General features: G+C 40.5%; 1 protein-coding gene across 1 annotated transcript in view; it reads left to right on the forward strand.

Annotated features, from left to right (window-relative positions):
- The window catches only part of LOC307182398 (uncharacterized protein), a gene marked incomplete at its 5' end in the record, with an annotated part of 34326 nt that extends 15848 nt beyond the window's left edge, over window positions 1-18478 (forward strand). Inside the window, 2 exons of the mRNA XM_079913624.1 lie at window positions 14666-15544; window positions 18116-18478. Of these exons, the coding sequence (XP_079769750.1) occupies window positions 14666-15544; window positions 18116-18124 (888 nt within the window). The 3' untranslated portion in view covers window positions 18125-18478. The remainder of the gene's footprint in view (window positions 1-14665; window positions 15545-18115) is intronic.
- Window positions 18479-21825: the final 3347 nt, after the last annotated feature.

Raw genomic sequence — 21825 nt, forward strand, 5'->3', positions numbered from 1 at the left:
AAAAAAGAGGAGAGGGCCCAAATCAATAAAATCAGAAATGAAAACACTACAACTGATGCTACAGAAATACGAAGGATCATAAGAGACTACTACGAGCAACTATAGGCCAATAAAATGGACAACCTAGAAGTGGACACATTCTTAGAAAAGTACAGTCTCCCAATACTGAACCAGGAAGAAATAGAAAATATGAACAGACCATTTACCAGTACTCTAATGAATCAGTACCACACGAAAGTCCAGCACCAGATGGCTTCACAGGTGAATTCTACCAAACATTTAGAGAAGAGTTAATACCTGTCCTTCTGAAGCTATTCCAAAAATTTGCAAAGGAAGGAATTCTTCTTAACTCATTCTGTAAGGCCACTATCACCATGATACTAAAACCAGACAAAGATATCATAGCAAAAAGCAATTTACAGGCTAGTATCACTGATGAACATAGATGCAAAAATCTTCAACAGAATACTAGCAAACCGAATGCAACAATTCATTGAAAGGATCATATACCATATCAAGTGGCATTTGTCCCAGGGATGCAAGGATTTTTCAATGTCCACAAATCAATCAGTGTGATACACCACATTAACAAATTGAAGAATAAAAATCATATGATCATCTCAATAGATGCAGAAAAAGCTTTTGATAAAATTCAACATCCATTTATGATAAAAACTCTCTAGAGAGTGGGCATAGAGGGAACATACTTCAACATAATAAAGGTCGTATATGGCAAACCCACAGCTAACATCATACTCAACAGTGAAAAGCTGAAAGCATTTCCTCTAAGATCAGGAGCAAGACAAGGATGTCTACTCTCGCCACTTTTATTCAACATAGTTTTGGAAGTCCTATCCACAGCAGAGAAGAAAAAGAAATAAAAGGAATCCAAATTGGAAAAGAAGAAGTAAAACTGTCACTGTTTGCAAGATGACATGATGCTATACATGGAAAATCATAAAGATGCTACCAGAAAACTACTAGAGCTCATTAATGAATTTGGTAAATTTGCTGGATACAAAATTGATATACAGAAATCAGTTGCATTTCTATACACTAACAACAAAATGTCAGAAAGAGAAATTAAGGAAACAATCCCATTTACCATCACATCAAAAAAGAATAAAATATCTAGGAATAAACCTTCCTAAGGAGGCAAAAGACCTGTACTCTGAAAACTGTAAGACACTAATGAAAAAAATTGAAGATGACACAAACAGATGGAAAGATATACTGTGTTCTTTGATTGGAAGAATCAATATTGTTAAAATGACCATACTCCCCAAGGCAAACTACAGATTCAAAGCAATTCCTATCAAATTACAAATGGCATTTTTCACAGAACTAGAACAAAATTTTTTTTAATTTGTGTGGAAACACAAAAGACCCTGAATAGCCAAAATACTCTTGAGAAAGAAGAATGGAGCTGGAGGAATCACACTCCCTGACTTCAGATTATACTACAAAGCTACAGTCATCGAAAGAGTATGGCACTGACATAAAAACAGATATTTAGCTCAATGGATAGAAAGGATAGAAAGCCCAGAAATAAACCCACACACTTATGGTAAATTAATCTTTGACAAAGGAGGCAAGAATATACAATGGAGAAAAGGGAGTCTCTTCAATAGTGGTGCTGGAAAAACTGGACAGCTACAAGTAAATGAATGAAATTAGAGTTGGCTGAGAGAGATCTGTGTATCGCTCCATCAAAACAGGCCTGGAGAGGGCTGAGTGTTGTGTTTTATGTTTTGGAAATACTGCTAAATTCAGTGACATTAACAGTTTAAAAGAGATCAAGCAGGATTCAATGTTTTCCACCTTCTGCCTTTTTTTTTTCAGTTTTTGAAATAATTATTATAGTATTTTGTTTAATTAATTAATTTTAAATTGATATAATTGATGTACAATATTATATAATTTTTTCAAGTCTACAACATAATGATTCACATTATTTAAAGTTTATACTCCATTTATAGTTATTATTAAATGTTGGCTATATTCCCTGTGCTGTACAGTATAGCCTTGCAGCTTATTTATTTTATACATAGTAGTTTGTACCTCTTAATCCCTTACCCCTATATTGCCCCTCCCTACTTCCCTCTCCCCATTGGTAACCACTAGTTTGTTCTCTATATCTGTGAACCTGTTTCTTTTTTGTTGTATTTACTAGTTTGCTTTGTTTTTTAGATTCCACATATAAGTGATATTATGCAGTGTTTGTCTTTCTCTGTCTGAGTTATTTCACTTAGCATAATACCCTCCAAGTCCATCCATGTTGTTGCAAATGGCAAAATTTTATTCATTTTTATAGCTGAGTAGTATTCCATTGGTATGCATGTGTGTGTGTGGTGTGTGTGTGTGTGTGTGTGTGTGTGTGTGTGTGTATATATATACCACAAGATATGTGTATGTGTGTATATATATATATATATATATATATATATATATATATATATACACATACAACTTCTTGTTTATCCACTCATCTGTTGATGGACACTTAACTTGCTTCCATATCTTTCCAATTGTAAATAATGCTGCTATAAATTTGTGTGCATGTATCTTTTCAAATTAGTGCCTTTGGGTTTTTTGGAGATATACCCAGGAGTAGAATTGCTGGGTTATATGGTAGTCCTTTTTCTTATTACTACATACTGGTGGATGGCTACTTCCTAGTGGTATTAAATATTTTAGCCCCTTTTGCTTTCCTTCCTGGGGGAAAATTTTGTTTGTTGGTGTGTTTCTATTCAAGTTCATTTTCTGAAGTGTCTTCCCAAGTGGAGCCAGTTCCAGGGCACCTTAAGTCAAGCAACCATGAATTATGTATGCATGGTTACCATAAGACTTTGATATTCTTTTCTTTTCAAATAATATATATTTTACTGAGATATAGTCAACATATTGTATTAGTTTCAGGTATACAACATAATGATTTGATATATGTATTTATTGCAAGATGAGCACCACAATAAGTTTGGTTAACACACATCACCGCACATAGTTACAAAAAATGTTTTATGAGGATGAGAACTTTTAAGATCTACTCTCTCAGCAACTGTCAGATACACAATTCACTATTGTTAACTAGAGTCACCATGCTGTACATTACATCCCCAGGACTTATTTCCATTAAACTGGAAGTTTGTACCTTTGGACCATCTTCATCCATTTCACCTACTCTTCTACCCACTGCCATTGGCAACCACCAAACTATTTTCTGTATCTATGAGTTCAGTTTTTGTTTTTGAGATTCCAGATATAAGTGACATCATATAGTATTTGTCTTTCTCTGACTTGTTGACCTAAAACAGGCAGTTATTTTACTAACAAAATGGTTTATTCAGGAACAGCAAAGAATCACAATTCAGGAGTTGCAATCTATGGTGAACCACTGGCAAGTCTGGAGAACAAAGGAGAGGAAACTTCTCTTACAGAGGAAAATGGAGAGTTAGAAGGGGCTGTTATAAACAAAGAGCCCATTGAAGGGAACTGGGAGTTTGGTGAAGTGTAGTGGCTTTTTATTGGCTGATTTGTGACAGTTTATCATCGGCTGGGTGGTACCAGGCAGGGAGAAATTCTTCCTTTCTTCTGCTGTGTAGTAAATTAGTAACCTTCTTCCTGTTGGAGATGAAAATGTACCTCTCTTCTTGTTGGGTCTGCAACTGACATTGAATGGTTAAGTGTAACAGCTCCCCCTTCTGACCCCCAACTCCATTTTAAATGAGGTTTCTGTTTATCAATTTTCACAGACTTATTTCACTTAGCATAATTCCCTCAAGGTCCATCTGTGTTGTCCTGATGGCAGGACTTCCTTCTTTTTCGTGGCCATATAATATTCCATTATATATTTATCACATTTTCTTTATCCATTCATCCATCAATGACGCTTATGTTGTTTTCATATTTTTGCTATTGTAAATAATGCTACAGTGAACATGAGGGTGCAGATGTGTTTTCCAGATAGTGATTTTGTTTCTTCTGGATAAATACCCAGAAGGGGATTACTGAATCATATGGTAGTTCTATTTTTAATTCTTTGAGGAACCTCTTTTCACGGCAGCTGCACCAATTTATATTCCCACCAACAGTGCACAACTGTTCCCTTTTCTCTACATTTTCCCAGACACTTGTTGTTTCTAGTCTTTTTGATAATAGCCATTCTAACAGGTATGAGGTGATATTTCATTGTGCTTTTGATTTGCATTTCCCTGATTACTTGTGATGTTGAACACCTTTCCATGTACCTTTCAGCCATTTTGTATGTCTTTTTTTTTTTCTTTTTTTTTTTTGCGGTACGCGGGCCTCTCACTGCTGTGGCCTCTCCCACTGCAGAGCACAGGCTCCAGACGCGCAGGCTCAGCGGCCATGGCTCACGGGCCCAGCCGCTCTGCGGCATGTGGGATCTTCCCAGACTGGGGAACGAACCCGTGTCCCCTGCATCGGCAGGCGGACTCTCAACCACTGCGCCACCAGGGAAGCCCTGTTGTCTAGTTTTGGTATCAAGGTAATGATGGCTTCATAAAATAAGTTTGGAAGAACCCACTTATCTTACATTTTTGGAAAAGTTTGAGAAGGATTGATATTCATTCTTCTTTAAACGTTTGGTAGAATTCACTTATGAAGCCATGTGGTCCTGGACTTTTTGTTGGAGAGTTTTCATTATTAATTCAATCTCTTTACTAGGAATTGATCTGTTCAGATATTCTATTTATTCATGATTCCTTCTTTTTAAGTTGTATGTTCATAGGAATTTATCCATATCTGCTAGGTTACAGATTTTTTGGCTTATAATTATTCATAGCAGTCTCCTATGATCCTTTGCTTTTTGCATGATATCACTTGTCCTTCATTTATAATTTTATTTATTTCAGGCCTCTCTTTTTATTGATTAGTCTAGCTAAAGATTTGTCTATTTTGTTTATATTTTTAAAAAACAGCTCTTATTAGTTTCATTGATCTTTTATATTGTGTTTTAGTTTCTATTTCATTTATTTCTAGTCTGCTCTTTATTGCCTTCCTTGTACTAACTTTGGGCTTAGTTTGTTCTCATTTTTCTAGTTCCTTATTAGGTTGTTTATTTGAGATCTTTTTTTTTCTTAATGTAGATTTATTGCTATAAACTTCCCTCTAAGGACTGCCTTTGCTACATTCCATAAGTTTCCGTATGTTGTGTTTCCATTTTCATTTGTCCTGAGGTATTTTTTTAATTCTCTTTTGACTTCTCATTTGACCCATTGATTGTTCAGTCGTATGTTGTTTAATCTTCACATATTTGTGAGTTTCCCAGTTTTCTTCTTGTAACTGATTTGTAGTTTCATACCACTGTGGTCAGAAAAGATGCTTGATATGATTTCAAGCTCAATTTTATTAAGACTTTCTGTGGCTCAACCTGTTATCTATCCTGGAGAATGTTCCATGCACGGTTGAGAAGAATGTATATTCTGTTGCTGTTTGATGGAATATTCTATAAATATCTCTTAAGTCCATCTGGTCTAAGGTGTCATTTAAGTCCAATGTTTCCTTATAGATTTTCTGTCTGGGTGATCTATCCATTGATGAAAGTGGGGTATTGAAGTCCTCTACCATTATTGTATTGCTGCCTATTTCTCCCTTTATGTCTGTTAATATCTGTTTTATATATTTAAGAACTCCTTGATATTCTTAACATTATTTTTAAAATGCCTTTGGATTCCTTAACATGAGTCAAACAATCAGAATATACTTGGTTCACTGGAATGTGTATAAACATGATATGTTTCCTACCCTTAACAATATCACAGGTCTAACCAAAAGGACAATGTGGAACTACAGGAAAATTGAAACTTTTTGAAGGGTCACATAGGATAGGAGATCTGTCTTGGCAAAATGTTTTTGAAGGGTATTGCCACTCATTCCAGAACCAAGTTGAGACTTGTCTTCCCTTGCTCTTGTCTTCTTTACCAGGTAGTGTTCATTAACTTTTTTTTTTTTTTTTTGGTTGCTAATATCTATTGTTTAGCTGCTGAGCTACAAAACCTATCACAACAGGCATGCCAAAAGGTGAGGGTTTCTTTGGTCTGGCTTTTAGGAAGTTAGTAGAAAAAACTAATGTAGGACATACTGGAGCAAAACAGGAGCAAAGAGCACTGAAGCCAGGCAGAGGCCACTTATACCTAGTCCCCATATGTAAGATTGCCACCCAGAACTATAGCGAGCAGTGGTGCGCTCTTCTTGAGAAATCCTGAAATAATGCCAGAACTGAGTTCTGTAGTGATTTCCTTCAGTCCCTCCAATTTTAACCCAAATGGACAGGTTGAAACTGTTTCCCGAGGCTGTATCAGAACAGCTTTCCTCATGTCACAGAAATTTCCAGAAGTTTGAGATTTAGAACCTGTAGTGGGGCAGTGGTATCAGAGCCCGCTGCAGGAGCACAGGGGAGAGGCTGGCATCCCATCAGCAACCACCTTCATCCTTGATGACACACCGCACACCTTGTTTAGTTGTTGAACAGGTTTCTCTAAGTCAGCGGGAAACTCCACACACTATTAGATTATGCAGTGATCCAATCAGTCTCTGCAGAGAGCTGACGATATGGCCACCACTTTGCAGGGTGCAGTGATGTTGGAAGGACTGAGACCCCATGCTTCCTGTCCTTGTGTCATTTAAGGCCCAGCAGTGTCTGGAGTAATACCTTTTTTGTAAAGGGACAGAAGCTTGGTTTTGGTGGATTTGACTATCAGAATGGGAGACAGTGCCCTCTGGATTTTTCTGCCCTCTGTTTTCTATATCTGTGTTTTTGCATCAATTTGTCCTGCTAGGACTCCAACTCAGACCAGTTATTTAGTGCGTGGGGCCAAGAATCCAGCAGTAGTCTACAAATTCACTACAATGTCCATTTTTGTGGGTGAAATAGTATAATCCACTAAATCCCTACAGTTTTGATTCCACTGTGTCATCTGTGGGTGCTCTGTGAACTGAGAATTGAGTACTCACATTAGAAAAAAATGAATTTGAAATCCCAGTGAGGTTGTTCAAGTGTCTGGGTGGTGTGGGTCACATGTGTTCCAAATCCTGTTCTGAGCTATTCCACTGACTTATTGACATTGAGCCACTGTGTCTTACATCAGCCTGGCCATTGTTAAACCAAGGGGTCCTGGCCAAACGTGTGGTAAACATTCCACTGCAGAATCATGATATCTCCCTAAGAGGAATGTTAACTTTGGTTTCCATTACTAATTGAGAAGAAAGAATACCAGGTTAAAATGCTGCCTCCAGCATTTACTAGCTGTATGACCCTGAGAACTTGGGCAAGTTAATATAACCTCTCTGAACTATTGCTTTAGTTCATTATGAGTAAAATGGGGCTAATAATATTTACCTTGTAGTGCTGTAGTGGTTAAATGATAAAGTCCCCAGTAGAGTGTTGACATGTACTGTGGGCAGGTGATGGTTGCTCCACGAATGGTAGCTGTGAATGACTTAACAATTAGTGTTTTAGTGCAGTGAGGAGTCAGAGAGAAAGGGATCCAAGGGGAAGACTTCATATTACTATGGAAAAAAAAAAAAAAAAAAAAAAGCAAAACAAGATTGCTGTGGAAACTGAAGGCAAAATAACAAAACTCCAAGGGGGGCTATCCTTTGTTCATTGCTTACCAAGATATGAGAAGGGAACAGAAAGTTCAAGCCTGGTAAATTGATGGATCTATTCCCGAGGAGGAAATGAAAGAATAGGTAACAACACCCTTGGGGAGGCCCCAGACAGCACTGTGGAAGCATTTGATTAGAGAGTTTCAGTTACATTGCCTCTCAGATTCATGCTGAGGTTAAAAAAAAAAAGCTTGAGTTACATTGACTACTATATGATTAAACTGAGACTCTCTGGGGAGGAAAACAAAATGGTCAGCATACATGCTTCTTGGCTGGATTTTAAATCCCTTTTTTAAAATTACCTGTCATTTCTTCAAGGATTAAATAAGAAGGTAGAGTGTTTCCTAAGTTTCAGTGAATTCAAACACTCCAGGTTTTTTTCTATCTATCTATAAAAAAGACATAGCCCAGGTATTAAAAGCTAAGTGTAGACTGCACAGCATTATAAAACGTAAAGTACTCTTATTCTTTACAGCTTCCTTTAAAACTTAAACGTGTATCAGAGAATGAAATTAAACCTCTATTTAAAAAGTACACCTTTGTTCAAAATGTTCTTTACAAGACTATAGGCCTTTCAGAACTAATTTTTGTAGAACTCTCATACTAAAGCAGTTTGTAAGAGCGGTAGGTTATTAAGGCTTCACAAGGAAAGTACTATTGTATATAATTTCAAGCCACACCTAGGTATCAGTGCCTAGTTAGGAACCTGGTGGAAAAGTGACTATTTAATTCTTCTTTATGAGTAAAGTGAGAAAAGATATGCCAGGATGAGGGGTGATGTTTTGGTGCTATTAGGATGGTGTTATTTCTATGGACCAGCATCACCCAAATTCTGTTTTGGGACTAACTCTTCCTCTGCAAAGTATTCTTGACCTGAGAGCGAGACTGAAAGAATAAAAACTAAATAGGAAACAAAACACAGGATTCTTTATATCTAAGGATAACTAATATTAGAAAAAGGTCACTCCAATGGAACCCACTTAAAGTTAGGACCAGAAACATCATAGTAGACAACATAAAACCTAGAGATTATCATATTAAGTGAAGTAGGTCAGACAAAGACAAATATGTGATATCACTTATATGTGAAATCTTTACAAATGATATAAATGAACTTATTTACAAAACAGAAATAGATTCACAGACATAGTAAACAAAATTATGGTTACCAGAGGGAATAATGGGGGCAGGGGTGAAAGGTAAATTAGGAGTTTCAGATTAACATACACACCCTACTATATTTAAAATAGATAATCAATAAGGACCTACTGTATAGCACAGGAAACTCTAGTCAATATTCTGTAATAACCTAAATGGGAAAAGAATCTGAAAAAGAATAGATATAAGTATATGTAAAACTGAATCACTTTGCTGTACACCTGAAACTAACACAACATTGTAAACCAACTATACTCCAATATAAAATAAAATTTTTTAAAATAAAAATAATAAAAACACAGGTTTGATAGGTATGATCTTTGACAAATAAAATGAAAATTTATAAAAATGAGTTTATTTTGTTTTATAATTAACAAAATGATCTTATAATGACAATTGTGCACTAAATCATTTGGCTCAACCAAAAATAAATGGAGTGTTGATTTGAAGGATGTGATGGACTGTCACTTTGGTGGCCCTCAATGAACCATGCTTCTTTTTATCTGTACCCCTGTGAGTCGCTTCACACATTGATTCTGGTCTTGGCCACATGACTAGCTTTGACCAATGGAACATTAGTGAAAGAAGTGAAAGACTGGAAAATCCTTGGACCTTGTCTTCTTAGAATGCTTCTTCTTGGAACCCATCCACCACGCTATGAGAAAGCATAAGCAACCATATGGAGAAGCCCACCTGGAGGAGAATCGAGACCCCCTAGCCAAGTCAAACTGGGCTCCAGACTGCAGCCAGTACCAATTTCCATCCCTGTATGAGTCCATTTCTAAAATGAGTCCATTTTAGATCTTCTAGACATCCCGTCTCCAAGCCAACAACATGTGAAGCCCAGTAACCTCCTGGTCAACCTACAGAGTTGTATGAGGTAATAATAAATTGTTAGAAGCCATTAAATTTGGGGTGGTGTGTTATGCTGCAATAGATTAACTAAAGCAGAAACTATTACCTCCAAGTGGGGTCCTGCCATCACATGTGGCATTGATTTTGAGTCTGGGAGAGGAATGGAGAAATTTGGAGGAATGATGAAGAGACTGTTTGGTGGAGGCCGAAAGGTAGTGAGGAATATCTTATTGGAAGCTGAAGGAAAGAGAACTTTCAGCTTCCAATAGGATATAGGCAGAAAAATTAGCAAAACTATTAGCAGTATTGCAGAAAAACTAGCAAAACTATTAGCCTGTGGACATATGGGAAATAGAAAGGGTACCTCATGACCTTGTGGATCTGGCTGAGGAGAGTTCTGGACAGAATGTTGAAGGTGCCATCTGGCTTCTTTTAGATGCCTACGGTAAAGTCCAGGAGGAGCCTGTTGAGGCAAAGAGGGGACTATTTAGATTTCAAGCAGAATTTAGAAGAACTCAAAAAGCACTAGAACTTGTGGGCTTGATAACAAAATTGCATTCAACCCTAGTCTCTCCAAGAAAACATTTCTCAACGTAAGAAATGGCCTTGGTTTGCAGATGAAATACAGGGTGCTGTTAGTAAAATATGACCTCAGGGTCAACGTCTCTGTTAAGGCATCAGAAAGATTTTAAGGAGTATCTAAATCATCCTCTCAGCTACACAAGAAGACGTCTAAGAATCTTAAAGGTGTTTTCCCATAGCTTCCTGATTTGCAGCTCCAAACAGAGAGATGGTTGTCTTGAAGAGATTTGTGAGTGTGATGATTTATCTAATAGAGTGGATTATAATTTGATACATAGAAAACTACAAAGTTTGTAATGTAATGTAAGCTACAGTAATCAAAACAGTATGGTACTGGCACAAAAACAGAAATATAGATCAATGGAACAGGATAGAAAGCCCAGAAATAAACCCACACACCTATGATCGATGAATCTATGACAAAGGAGGCAAAAATATACAATGGAGAAAAGATAGTCTCTTCAATAGGTGGTGCTGGGAAAGCTGGACAACTACATGTAAAAGAATGAAATTAGAACATTCTCTAACACCGTATACAAAAATAAACTTAAGATGGATGAAAGACCTAAATTTAAGGCCGGACACTATTAATAGCTCATTTTTTAAATTGCTGAATAATACTTCATTTTATATCAGTTTGTTTATCTGTATACTTGTGGATGGACTTTTGGGTTGTTTCCTGTTTGGGGCTATTACAAATAAAGCTGTAATGACATTCATATTCAAGTCTTTGTACGGAATATGTGTTAATTCTCTTGGGTAAATACCTAAGAGTGAAATGGCTCTATTGTATGTTTACCTTTTTAAGGAACCATCACATTGTTTTCCAAAGTGGTTGTACAATTTCCCTTCCCACCAGCAGTGTATACATGTTCCAGTTCCTCCACATTCTCAACAACACTTGATATGACCAGTCTCTTTAATCTTTGCCATTCTAGTAGATGTTTAGGGGTAGCTCACAATGGTTTTAATTTGCATTTCTCTAACGACTAATGATGCACTTAGTTGCCATCCTGGTATCTTTTTTGGTGAAGTGTCTGTTCAAGTATTCTGCCCGTTTTTATATTGGGTTTTTTGTCTTCTTACTGAGTTTTGAGAGTTCTTTGAGTATTCTGGATATGCATCCTTTATCAGATATACGCTTTGCAAACATTTCCTTCAAGTCTATGGCTTGACGTTTTATTCTCTTAACAGTGTCTTTTATAGACGGAAGTTTTAAATTTTGATAAAGTGCTATTTTTGTCTAACCCAAGTAAGCAGAGGCTTTCTCCTAAAAGTTTCATGTTTTGTATTTTGAGTTAATTTTTGCCTATGGTGCAAGTTATGGATTGAAGTTCTTTTTTTTTTTTTTTGCATATGAATATCAAATTGTTCTATCACCATTTGTTCAAAAAACAATCCATTCTTCAATGAATTGACTCTGCATCTTTGTAGAAAAACACTTTATTTATTTATTTACTTCTGCAGTCTCTATTCTATTCCATCGGCTCATGTATCTGTGTTTACACCAAAGCACACCATATTGATTACTATAACTTTACAGTAAGTCTTGAAACCAGGTAATGTTAGTCTTCTAAATTTGGTCTTTATTTTTTAAGTTGGTTTGGCTAAGTTCTTTGCATTCCATATGAAATCTGGAATCTGCTTGTCAATTTCTACCAAAAAGTCCACTGAGATTTTGATTGAGATTGCATTAAATTTGTAGATTAGTTTGGTTAACATTGACACCTTAACAACATTGAGTCTCCTGACCTGTTAGCAAACTGTGTGTCCATTTTTCACAGACTTCTTCCATTTCTCTCAGTAATATTTATAGTTTTCAGTGTATAGTTTTTTCAGCTTTATTCCTAAGTATTTTATATATTTTGATACTACTGTGAATGGTATTGCTTTTTAAATTTCAATTACCAAACGTTTGTTGTTATACATAGAATACAATTAATTTTTGTATGTTGATCTTGTATTCCATACTTTGTTAAACTTGCTTCTTAGTTCTAGTAGCGTTTTTTTGTGGATTGTATCAGATTTTCTATATAGATGATTATGTCAGCTATAAATAAATAGAATTTGTTTACTAAATGAGTTAAAACATTTCATAATATCACTGTCTTAGTCTGCTCAGGTAAATGGTTTATTTATTAAACCATTTTAATTGAAGTATAGTTAATTTATAATGTTGTGTTAGTTCCAAGTGTACAGCAAAGTGATTCAGTTATATATATATATACACACACATATATATGCATGTATATATGCAGATTCTTTTGCATTATATGTTATTACAAAATATTGAATATAGTTCCCTGTGCTATATAGCAGGTCCTTGTTGGTTATCTATTTTATATATAGTAGTATGTATCTGTTAATCCCAAATTCCTAATTCATACCCTCGACTTTCCCTTTTGGTAACCATAAGTTTTCTCGCTCTGCCTGTGTGGACTCTGGAATCTCATGCTGGGGTTTGAATCCTTGCTCAGTCACTTTGTAGCTCTGTGATCTTGGGTAAGTCAATTAACCTCTCTGTACCTAAGTATCTTATCTGTAAAATGAGGACAATACTAATACCTACTTTGAAGTGTGGTTTGGAGAATTAATTAAGATAACATATGCAAAGTCCTTACAACAGTGCTTGGCCTGTAGTATGCAATGTATAAGTGTTAGCAGTTGTTAATATTATAATTTGGCAATGCTTGCTCGCTCTACGTCAGCTTGCCAGGAGTATAAACCGTTTCATATCCTCTCTCTTTTTTTCTAGCAAACCTGCAAAACACCTGCTAAATAACTGTTATGGACTGAATTGTGTCGCCCTCCCCCCACTCCCCACCCCCTACCCCCGTCCCGCCTCCTTCTCCCTGTCCAAATTCATATATTAAAGCCCTAACCCCCAATGAGGCTATATTTGGAGACAGGACCTTTAGAGAAGTAATTAAGGTTAAATGAGGTCACAAGGTTGGGTCTTAATCATCTTCATAAGAAGACACACCAGAGATTTCCCTCTCTTGCTACATGTACACAGAAAAAGGCCAAGTGAGGACACAGTAGGAAGGCGACCATATAGGAGACTGGAAGAGAGACCACACCAGAAAGCAATCCTGCTGGCACCTTGATCTTGGACTTCCAGCCTCTCACTCTGTGGTATTTTGTTACGACAGCCTGAGCAGACTAAGACAGTGATACTATGAAATGTTTTAACTCATATATTCCATGAGAGGCAAATAAGCAGTCCTGACATACAACATCTGATGCCAACCTCGGGTACCATTTCCGCATTGTGGGAAAGTCTGGCATCTACCATGGTTGAGGTGGGGAAGTGCTGCAGAGTCATATACCATTGGGACTACTGCCCACTTGCTTCCCTCAATATAGCTATTTTTCCTACAAAATTTGTTGAAGCCCCAGGCTGACTACTAGCTATACAGGGGTTAGTTATTAACTGCGAGAGCTGTTACTCTTATTTCTTTCTTCTTTCAGGCCCATCACAGAGTCCACTAAGTCGCTGATCAGATTCTGGACTAGTGTGACCTCATGCAGGCTGTACCTTCCATTCCCTCCCGAGCTGGGCAGTGCTGGCTGGAGTCCTGGTCATTCCACTTGTTGGGATTCCCAAAGCCCTCCCGATTTGGGGGTCATGGGAGGTGAGGCCCAGCCTTGGAATTTTCTCTCCTGCTTCTCTATCCTCTTTTCTCTTTACCTTTCCTTCCAGAATTCCCTAAGAACTCTTTTCCCTTCAGTACAGAGAAGAATTCAGCTGGGTTCCAGGGCTTAAACTTGCAGACACCCTGGTTAATAAGATGTTTGCAGAACAAAGAGCCTGCCATTTTAAGGCAGTTTTGCTTCTACACTTATTATAAATATATATTATATATAACATGTATGATATATGTACGATGGTATGTATATTATATGCATGATATTATGTATATGTGTGCTATATTGAATATATAAAAGATACATATTTCTAAGTAATATCCTTTATTTTCTTCTTCTTACTACATTAGGAACAATTAAAGAAAATTGGAGATAAAAGCAACCTCTGAGTTTAGAAATATAGAACTGTGAGTTCGGGTCTCCTCAGGTTCACTCACTGACTTATGAAAAGCTGTTTGCAATTTACCTCTGAATTTATTTCTCAGGTGTAGGGTGTTCAGAATACGAAAGCAGTAATTATGTAAATCATGAAGTCAGGTGGCTGCAGGAAAATCAGAGCACTATGGCTTTGGCTTTTCAAATCTTTTATTAAGACTTTCCAAAGACCATCATTAAAAAATAAGCAGAGAGAGAGAGGAGGTCCAGAAAAGTTTATTAGATCACACTTAATTTCCTAGTTAACCTCTGCGAAGGTAAAGTCAGATTGCTATATATTTGACTCTAAATGAACTACATAGAAAATGCAAAAACATATACAGAGTAATCGTGGCAATTGACAGCGCTCGTTTTAAAGAGGCCGCGGGTGTGCAACAGGCTTTGCGCCTGGAAAGCTTTGACTCAGTCATCTGCGCGCAGGAAGAGGGCTGGGCCGCGGCTCCCAGCACTGCCTTTCTCGCGTGCTGCTCCCAGATACCGCGCCCGCCCCGGGGCGACGCATCCAGCGCAGAGCGTCTGCGGAGCATCGCGAGCCCCCCACCCCCGGCCGGCGTCCCGGCTCCGCCCCTCCCGCCGCGGCCCACGCCCCTGCCCCGGGGGGCGTGAGGAGGCGGCGGCCAGTCATCGCCGCGCCGCTGTGGGGTGTCACTGGCTGGGACGGGCCGAGTGCGCCTGGCGGCAGAGAGAGCGGCGCGTGGAGCTGGGCGCCCAGGGCTGCGCTTCTCCGGCCGGCGGGGCGGCGTCGTGGGCCGGACGCTCCGGGCTCCCCGACGCCGCCGGCGGCCCAGCTCCGCCCCGGGCCTCCCCGCCCAGCGCCCTGGTAGTGCGCCCCGGGCGCAGCGCCCACCTGGCCGGTCGCAGCCGGCACGCTGCCCTCGCGGCTGCTCGCCGCGCTCTGCCTGGCCGAGCGGCTCGGGGCCGCCTGCGGCTGCCAGCTGCCTTCAAGTGGAGACCCCTGAACGAGGGCTTCGGCGCCCAGCTGACCGAGAGCATCTCGTACGCCAAGGTGCTGGCGCTGCACCAGGAGGTGCATGGCCTATACAGCTCCTGCCCCGGCAGTACGAGGCCGGCAAGGCGGGGCGCCTCTACCGGGCCGAGGTCAAGCTGCTGTGGACCAGGCGTGGGGCAGCGTGCTCGAGGTGCCCGCGGGCTGCAGGCTCCACCTCAGCGGCCTGGGCTACTTCTCCTGTCACTCCCACACCGTGGTCTAGGATTACGCCTGTTCCTTCTTCCTCAGGTGAGCCTGCCACCTCCCGCCCATACCACCCCCTCGGCCCATTTGCGTGACCAACTGAGGTCGCCTTTATCCGGAGCCGGATCAGGAACTCGCAGGGAGTCCTGTCCGTGCGATGTTAGATGACGCCTTGGGCTCCTTCCCGTGCTCTTCGTTCTTTCCTGTTCCTCCCGTCGTGTCTACAACATCCTGGGTACCTCTGGCCAAGACTGTTGGAAAAACAGGGAGGATTCCCGTGCTTTAAGGACAGAAGAGTGTTTCAGGCAAAAGCTCCAGGTGCTTTCCAGTAACAAGTAGCCAGCCCATTCCAGATAGCAAAGGTTTATGCGCGGGGCTCCGCGGGGAGACCCTGGTCGCAGTGCTTTGAGGAATATAAAGGTAAATCAGGCAGGACCCTCTCTGATTGAGTTTATGCAAGTTGGTCTGTGGTCCAGATGAAACGCTTGTGTGTAAGAATTCAGGTGACAGGTCTGACTAAGGTTTGAAATAACAGCAGGTGGAACCCTAATTGAGGTGGAATCCTAGTATACTTGGAACTCTGTGTTTTAAACTGGATTTGGTGGGAGTAGTTTGGGATGGGTGGTGGTCACACCAAAGCAGAATCCCTTTGAAATCAATTGTTGGAATTCTGGCTCCTCTTTTCCTGTGAGTTTGAGCAAGTTACTGACCTTGTCCAGAATCTCAATAGCCTCACCTTCATAATGTGAGAAACAAGGTTGCTTGAGACTAAAAGCCAGTCACTCACACAAAACACCTGGTGCAGGTTAGATGCGGACCAGTCACTATTCTGCACACCTGCTTAAATGCCAAGATGGCGCTGGTGTGGAATGCAGCCCAGCTGGTCTCCCGTTTCACCCGCGTTATCTCCCATCGGCTGCCGGCAGATCTCAATGCCAGGCTCTAACAAACAAATTTATGGAGGAGGGGCGGGGGGTAGGGTGCTGGATGGGGTCAGGGCCTTGCGGGGGTCACAGGGCTTTGAAGAATATAGAAGTGAATTAGGCAGGAGGCCCTGTCTGATTGGAGACTCCTGGAATCTTGGGCAGTTCCGTGAAAGTTGGGCTGTGGTCAAGACGAAACACATGTGGATAAGAATTTAGGCAATGGGTTTGACGGAAGTTTACAGTAAAAAAACTGCAGGTGGAACCCTAAATGCATTGGTTGTCTCCAGTTGAAGGAGGAGACTGAGAGGAACCTCAGAATGGAATCGAATGCATCTATCGAGATAGCGATCGAATCTACAGCTGTGATGGGCGATAGATCCAGTCTTCCCAGTCTGTGGAGTAGGATTAAAGATATTTGGAATGACCATGACCTTGGTCTGCAGACTCACTCTTAGCTCTTTAGATTTCATGTCACTGAGAAACAAGAGTGAGTTCTGCAGAGGGCTGTCCGTAAGCTCATGGCAACATATTTTCCATGCTGAATCCAGAATATCTAAGATTAGAATATGTGGCGTGCCTTGTGTTGGCTTGGGTGGCTTAGCTAGATTCAGTTGAATTTATTTTTAATTGCTGAACAAGTACAGCTTCTAAATAAACTCGTCAAGGAGTGAGACAGTACCTTCTTGATACAGAGAAAAACTAGACTTTTCATGTCTTTATTTAAGGAAAACACTGGGGACCCAGCTACAAAACTATTCAACAATGAAACTTCATTTTCCAAAGAAAAAAACCAGAGTACTTGAGAAGACGTTATTTTCTTTTCCTATTGTATAATGAAATACTGTTTTGTCCACTGGTTCTGTGGTCAACCAACTCTTTCATCTTCTCTCTGACATGTTTATAAAACGTTAGGGCAGAACTACAGAGTCAAATGGTAGTCTGATAGATTTCTATTTCACAGAGTTATGTTGCCCTGATGTGTGTTAACAGCTGCATACAAAGCATTCCTCCTCTGTTACTCTGGGACCCATTGAGAAGAGAACAGATTCCGGTCAGCGTCACAGGAGAGGGTGGCGCTGGAGACTCCCTGGTGAGCCCCACATGCCCCCCATGGGCTGGAGAGTAACTCGTGTCTCTCCTTTTCCTTTTGTTTACTTCTTCATCTTGACAACAGGCATTTTTTGCGAGGCTCCATAGAAATGTTAACTAACTTTCATACTGCAGTTACTCTAGCCAGAGACTTTTTTTTTTAATGCAATCCTTACATCACCATCAAAAAGCAAGGTGCTTTTGTCATCCTCTTTTTATAGATTGTAATACTGAAGCTTAGAGAATTTAAGAAATTCGTTTCCTATCAGACAGAAGTAGTAGTGGTAGGACTTGAACCTGGGTCATTGCAACTGGCCTCCCTTTCACCAGGAAACAAGGAACACACTGTCTATGAGAAGGAAGGCCACCTGGGAGATAACACAGATAGACAAACGCAGACACATGCACACACTCCCTCTGCCCCCAAACTCACCTTTTTCAAAAGCTTAAGAATAGACTCATGAAGTAGGAGGCAGAGAAACAATTAGAAATAATGAGAGCCGACGGAGACTGTCACAGTCTTCTGTTGACTCAAGATTCAAGATGGCGCACCCCATGGCTGTCCAATCTACAGCTCTACTTTCTTCCTCTTTCTTGTTAGGATGGATGAAAATTATAACCTCTTGCCTCATGGAGTCAGTTTCCAACATGCCATCTTTCCAGATACTCAAGAGAACAGAAGGATGTTTTCCCAGTGGCAGCAATGGTGACTTTTTCCAGTGACCGGGAGATCCAAGAAGACAATTGGTAAGAATTGGTACCCTGTGCCAGAGCAAAATAATAGAATAGCTACATTTTGACGCAGAGAGTCAAGAGTGCTCTTCCAGAAGCTCAGACCAAAGAGTATTTTCCTCCGTGCCCCCGACCGCCACTCCCAGCAGTTAACAAACCCTGCTCATAAACCTTCGACTCCTGAGGCTTTACTGTTGGGCGTGGAGTTCCTCACAGTCAGGGAACAAGGTGGGATGAAGGTTGGCACGCTGTGCCTCAATTGCCTCTTCTGTCAAATGGAAACAATAGTAGCATCTATGCTATAGGGCTGATGCCGTAGGATTTAACTCTGTAGGAAATGTAGATATGTAAAGCCCTTAGCATAGCGCTTGACAGAGAAAGTGCTCAATACATGTGAGCTGTTATGACTACTACCATTATTATTATTATAATTGATAGCATAAGGCTACTCTGATTGATAGCATAGGGCTCTGAGGAATTTTCTAAGAGGAAAGAAAAGTCCTCAAGAAAATGAAATGAGAGAATTATAGTAGCAAACACTTCTATGATTCTTATCTATAGCTATTAAGACGTAGAGGTACAGGGCGACCAAGGTAGTCGTGGACTGTAAGGGTCAGGATGACTTGGGGCATGAACATATAAAAGGGGTATTCCAATCTGAGGCATTAGCCAGAGTTGTGGGGACATTCTGAGGACTGTCACTTTGCCAAAGCAGTGGCATTGACACAGTTGAGCTGGGACGATTGTGGGACCAGGTCAGGAGAGGTGGTGGCCCATGGCTCGCAGTCTCCCATCTGAGATGTTTTTAGGACCACATGACAGACTACTGGAGAGAGTTCTGATGTGGGTGTCCCCCAGGACAAGGACTTTTTTGTGGGTCAAGGAACCGATCTGAACATGTTGGGTGGCTTCCTTCTTTCCACCCGTCTGTGCTGGCCTTGCGAAGAGTGTCTTTCTCTCGTCTGGTGGGTTGGCCTAGGGGACGGCCTTGTTCTTCCAAACCTCCTTATCTTCTTCCCTGGCTCCCTGGCACCTGGAGGCCTTCTGCATGTTCTTTGCACAGAACCTGTTCTCACGATGGGCAGGGGTATCCAGCTAAGGAAAAATGTTGATTCTTGCTTCCTAGACATTATCAAGGGTCCCTTCCTCAGGCCTACCCTACTGACAGATCTAGACTCCTCTGACCCCTCCTCCATGGTTTGCCAGAATTTTCTGAACTCTACTCCCAGCATGGTTCCAAGCACCTGTTTGTTTTTCTGCTCTTAATCTGTACTGGTACCCACTCCACATTGAGCTGGACCTACCAGGTGTCAGCCTGAGTATCCCTGGCTTGAGTCAGACCTTAGCATGTTCCAAATGAAATCTTTTTGGTCTCCGTCCTTTGCTTCTCCATTTTTATGGGAGTTTGCTTATTTTACTAAATCTTTGGTAATAGTAGATTTGTATCAAAAGATCAGATGTTGTTCCAAAAACACCTTATAGCTTAGCCCCCAAACTCTTCAGGTGCATCACTAATTAGCCCTATGGTCACATAATGAAGCTATTAATATTTCCCTGGAATTAGATATTCCATCATTAGAAAAAAATAGAACAACAGGACCGTGGAGAATTGTTTCAAGGTGAAGGCAGTTCTATTTCGGGTGGTCAGATGTTGATTTTGGGGAGAATCTCTTTTCCCTTTCATCACCCTGGTCTCTTAGATAACAAGGGGGTGGGTGTGTGCATTGCCCTGAGAGTCAAAAGCTTTGGGGGAAGAAAATTAATTCTTCCAGATTGCTGAGCTGCTGTGTAGCTGAATTTACGCGTTGGAACCAATGGACCTTGCACGTTTCAACACCTTAGCTCCTTCCATTTTTATCCCTTGTCCTCTTTGAAAGGTACCACATCAGACCTCAGTTAGCTTGTTAGTTTCAGAATTTAAATTTAAACTAAAAATAAATTGGCTTTTTGGTAAATTTTAGCATTTACATTTTATGATACTCGAGAAATTTTTACTTCCTCTGCAGTGAGTAAAGTAGTTGTAAATTGAAGATCTCAGAGTTAGATGAAGAATTGACAATTACTTGCTCTTTTCTTCCCAAAAAACCCACTAAAACTTCTCTGCCTTTTCCTTTTGAAGGTGAACGTCTTATTTTCTCTCCTACCCAGAAAAAATACATCACGCTACATCAGAAGCAGTCTGTTTTTCCTATGGTGGTGTGTCCTCAGTCTTAGGAGGAATCAGAGGAGCTGTTCAGGTCACCTTTTGTTTAAAAATTTATTTTATTGAAGTATAGTTGATTTACAATATTGTGCTATTTTCTGCATAGTAGAGTGATTTCATTATACATATATATACATTCTTTTTCATATTCTTTTCCATTATGGTTTATCACAGGATACTGAATATAGTTCCCTGTGCTATACAGTTGGACCTTGTTGTTTATCCATCCTATAGATAATAGTTTGCCTCTGCTGACCCCAGCCTCCCAACCCACCCCTCCCCCCTTGACAACCACAAGTCTGTTCTCTATGTCTGTGAGTCTGTTTAGTAGATAAGTTCATTTGTGTCATATTTTAGATTCCACATATAAGTGATACGGTATTTGTCTCTTTCTGACTTGCTTCACTTAGTGTGATAATCTCTAGGTCCATCTGTGTTGCTGCAAGCAGCGTTATTTCATTCTTTTTTAGGGCTGAGTAGTGTTCCGTTGTATATATGTACCACATCTTCTTTATCCGTTCATCTGTCAGTGGACATTTAGGTTGTTTCCACGTCTTGCCTATGGTGAAGAGCGCTGCTGTGAACGTAGGGGCGTGTATATCTTTTTTGTTTTTGCCGCTGTTGTTTGTGGCTGCACCGTGCAGCCTGTGGGATCTCAGTTCCCCGACCAGGGGTCAAACCCCTGCCCCCTGCAGTGGAAGCATGGAGTCCTAACCACTGGACCACCAGGGAAATCCTAGGAGTGCATGTATCTTTTTGAATTAGAGTTTTGTCTGGATATATGCCCAGGAGGGGGATTGCTGGATCACATGGCAACTCTATTTTTAGTTTTTTGAGGAACCTCCATACTGTTTTCCAGTTTACATTCCCACCAACAGGAGGGAGGGTAGGAGGGTTCCCTTTTCTCCACACCCTCTCCAGCGTTTGTTATTTGTAGACTTAATGATGGCCATTCTGCAGGTCAGCTTTTTGTTTCAGTTAGACGTTTGCTAATCAGAGCACGTGAACCTTCCGCATGCTCTGAGGCCTTTATGAATGGCCCTGGACGTTGCACGTTACACGGCTTCCCTGTATTCCATGCTGTATCTTAGAGGATGATAAATCCTAGAGGAACACTGCCGAGCTCTTGTCCTTTTCCCTGCTGCTGCTCTCTAGTCCCCCAGTCAGCCTGATCGGTGGATCTGGGCCTTGGTTGTCAAGAGCGCATTTCATTCCTTTCCCTCAGAGGTCTCACTCTCTCAGAGCATCACGTGAATCTGGGACTGCAGTGTCAATCCAGAGGTTAAGAAATGGAAGCAGAGGACGATCTTATGTAGGGAAGCTTTTTGTGATGCACACCCAGGGTGACATGCAGCTCCGTCCTCAGCAGGCAAATA

This window comes from Stenella coeruleoalba, assembly GCF_951394435.1.
Source record: "Stenella coeruleoalba genome assembly, chromosome: 2".
Classification (NCBI taxonomy): domain Eukaryota; kingdom Metazoa; phylum Chordata; class Mammalia; order Artiodactyla; family Delphinidae; genus Stenella; species Stenella coeruleoalba.